The sequence below is a fragment of the Mizuhopecten yessoensis genome, unplaced genomic scaffold, assembly GCF_002113885.1.
Source record: "Mizuhopecten yessoensis strain PY_sf001 unplaced genomic scaffold, ASM211388v2 scaffold10437, whole genome shotgun sequence".
NCBI classification, from domain to species: Eukaryota; Metazoa; Mollusca; class Bivalvia; order Pectinida; family Pectinidae; genus Mizuhopecten; species Mizuhopecten yessoensis.
The window spans coordinates 112444-115859 of NW_018408546.1; the positions used below are offsets into that span (position 1 = coordinate 112444).

Consider the following 3416-nt stretch of genomic DNA (forward strand, 5'->3'; position numbering starts at 1 on the left):
CCCCCCTGCCTTTGGCACTGGCTATCTGTCTATATGTGTGTATGCAGGTGGCTGTGGGTGCGTCCATGCGTGCAACTTATCTTTATGATAATTGTAATTGTCTCTAGAGTATTTTGTGTAGTTATGGAGACTGAATGATGGTTTTGGCACTGTTTAAATATTCATTTAATGAAAGAGTTTAAATTTTAAAGCAAAAATTTAAATTTAAATTCTTAAAAAAAAATTAAGTTGAAGATTATAATGTAAACAACTTATTTGAGTAAGTGGAGATATTATTCTGCTTCATAAATCACTTTACAGAATTGAAATATCATATTTTTTTCAGAAGATATGATATTTTCCCTGACCCTTGTAGTTAGAAATATATGTAGAAAATGTCTGTCAAACTCAGCACAAAATCACAGTATGATAGAGTTTTTTAAATTCATCATAACTTCTGTTTTATATGTCTTAAAATTACGCGGTTTTCACCAACAAGTTCCAAATTGCTTACAGTTTCAGGAAAAATTTACTTAAAAAAATCAAAAAAAATTGAGTCCTATAATAGGACTGAGGTCACAATTAAATGCTTCCGGGTTCAGTACCCACGAATGAAGTCCCTTAGAAATATAGGTACTTTAGTAAAAACTATACTATGCCTCTTAGAACTTGGTGTTTGTGTAAAAGTTTGGTGTTAAAATACTGTGGAGATATCAATCTAACAATTTCTGTGTCAAATTTTTATATTGTGCATTAATTTTTTGTGCAGGGTGCTGTGTGAAAAGTCCTGTGTTTACCTCTACCCCTGACCCGGAAGTTTATTTTTGACATTGGTGACACCTGCAGACGATTATCTCAAGAAAAAGGCCAACATGCTATGTTGAAATTTTGATATTTTACTCCCAAGATGTTGCTCTTGACCAGGTTAGATGGAAAGTTGGCTATCGGATATTGGGAATTTGTTATGAAATTAAATGTTACAATGAAACATATAGTAAAATTAATTGTGGTCTTAGTCCATTATGTCCCCTACCGAGTGTAAGTAAATGGAAGGGTTAGTTACTGTTATACAGTATGTAAAGGCCTATTTACAAAAGCTCTCGACCAACAAGATACCGAATAATGACACATTGGCACTTATGACTTTTCCTTTTAGAGGTGAAATAAAGGATGGGTATTTTATCATCTACCAAATGTCAAAATATGATTCTCTTTAACAAATGCAAGTATAATGGATACTATAAACGCAATGATGTTTCGAGCATGTCCTGTGAAGTATCAGAGTGATTTAAATGAGGAAATACTTTTGTTTGGTTAAGACTTCGTCGTCTTTTTTTTTAAACAAATCACCGTACGCTTTAATAGGGCTTAGCGGTACGTGTGATATCTATGTTATTAATGGTTTTCTTTATAACCATGGATTCTTATAGGAAGACAACAGTTTACTTTGGTACTGTAAGACAGTTTTGTACATGTAAAATGGCTTGCTATGCCGGGAATCTTCCAGTTATTGTAGGATTTGGGTGGTATATAAGGATTGTGCTACGACACATCATATTTATTATCAAACAGTCGGAATAAACCCTTAATATACACGTATCGTACAAGAGATACAGCGTGTGTTTAGACCCTGTAATACAATGTTCCGAGAAGCGCATTTTCAAAGTCCTTTTGAATATTTATCCAATGATCAACTCGACGAATCGAAACAAGAATAGGTTTCAGATAAATGTGACGTCATTATTCCGTCCTCGGCGTAGTTTTGTTTACTAGCTATTGCTGTTTACAAAGTTTTCAGGGAACAAACTGAACATTAATAGCGATGTCAATAAGTCTTTTTCAGTGCATGTAGCTTTAGACCAATTGCAGACCCACAATAAAAGTAATACCACACTTTGGTTTGGCAAACGTCGCGGATAACACTCGTTCGTGCTTTCTGTGACGCCGGATAAAGACGTGTGGTGTTGTTTATGTATCAACGAGACAGACAATCAACGGACAACATATGATAAAATGTAAAAGTTATAAGCATATTCTAGTCGTTTAATCCTTCATTCTCACTGTATGTAATGTTGTTCCAATAATGACTCTTGATAGTTCATCAGGAATCGGGACTGTGTGAGTTTTGAAGGAAAGAGATTCTTACAGTCATACAAAATGCCAATCAACAACAATCTCAAGATGACCATATTGATGTCAAAGATAAATGCATCTTAAATCAATCTACTTGAAGATCAATACCACGGTGAAATACGAGAGAACCTGAGTCAGAAATATTGGCACCTGATACATTCCTTCCCATAGTGCATAATTACATGTTTTAATAGAAAGTGAGGCTTAGAAATAAAAAAAAACCCACTATCAACTAGCTTGATTCATCATGAGATTTACCATGTTTATATTTATATTGTTACTATGATATTGTGATCAGCGGTACAACTTCAGAAAATATTAAAATGTGATGTTAAAGTGGTTTGGTCCTTCGTTTTTTATTGTACAATTTACAAAGAAATGATGAAAATAATAAATAATTATCATCGAAGTATTTTATGATGTATACGACTTTAAAACATTGGAAAGAGTGATAACTCGTTAGTTTAATTTCACCTATTAAGCACGTTTATTCCTTTTATTGAAACACACAAGAACTCAAAAGACACAAATTATTTTCAACAAATATTTACATCTTTTGAGACATATTTGCATTTGTCACGAAATAAACCCTCTTACTTTAACTGTGAGACTGCAACGTTAATTGGCAAAACTTCAAGATTGGGTAACCTGCTTTATACTGCAATTTCACTCCACTTGGCTGTGCATTTTGAAGCTAAACATGTATTTGTACTTTCGAATAAATCCCTGGCGGACAGTTCAAAAACTAAAGCAAGCAATCCAGCCTGAACAAATCTCAAAATACTCAAGTCAAATAGAGTGACGTCACACTACGAAATGACATCGAAAATATTTTGACGACAAGAAAGTTGACATGCGCATTTGGGATTTGGCAACCAACGTTGCATTCTTACGTTTCGCAATTACGTGAAAGGGTCAATGAAGCAGAGTTATATGTTCGTCAAACAATGCAAAGTTACCCCCTTCAAAGTGAAGTATTTGTCAGTTTCTTAAATCTTGGATGTTTTTGTCTATTTTCCCTCGAATCATTTTGCCATTTAGGAGATAAATAAAATACGGAATATAAAAGTTGAATCTATCACCACTGTGTGATATAGACAGATACATCTCAATCGGTGGTAAGATCTTTTATTGTAAGCACGAGAATATGTCGATTCCTAAACTTCAAAATTCTTATCTAAAGGATTAAGATTTATCGATCTGCATTACATAGGACTGATGGATAATTGTCTCCCACAATTTGTAACCTCAGAAATGTGTAACGGTGAATCAAATTCACCGCCCCATCACCATTTTTCCCGGAC

The 3416-nt window shown here is 34.0% G+C and overlaps 1 protein-coding gene across 1 annotated transcript in view; it reads left to right on the top strand.

Moving 5' to 3' along the window:
• LOC110460563 (hormonally up-regulated neu tumor-associated kinase homolog) overlaps positions 1–760 on the top strand; it is a 23649-nt gene extending 22889 nt beyond the window's left edge. The window contains exon 10 of the mRNA XM_021513537.1: positions 749–760. Coding sequence (XP_021369212.1) covers positions 749–760 — 12 coding nt within the window. The remainder of the gene's footprint in view (positions 1–748) is intronic.
• Positions 761–3416: the final 2656 nt, after the last annotated feature.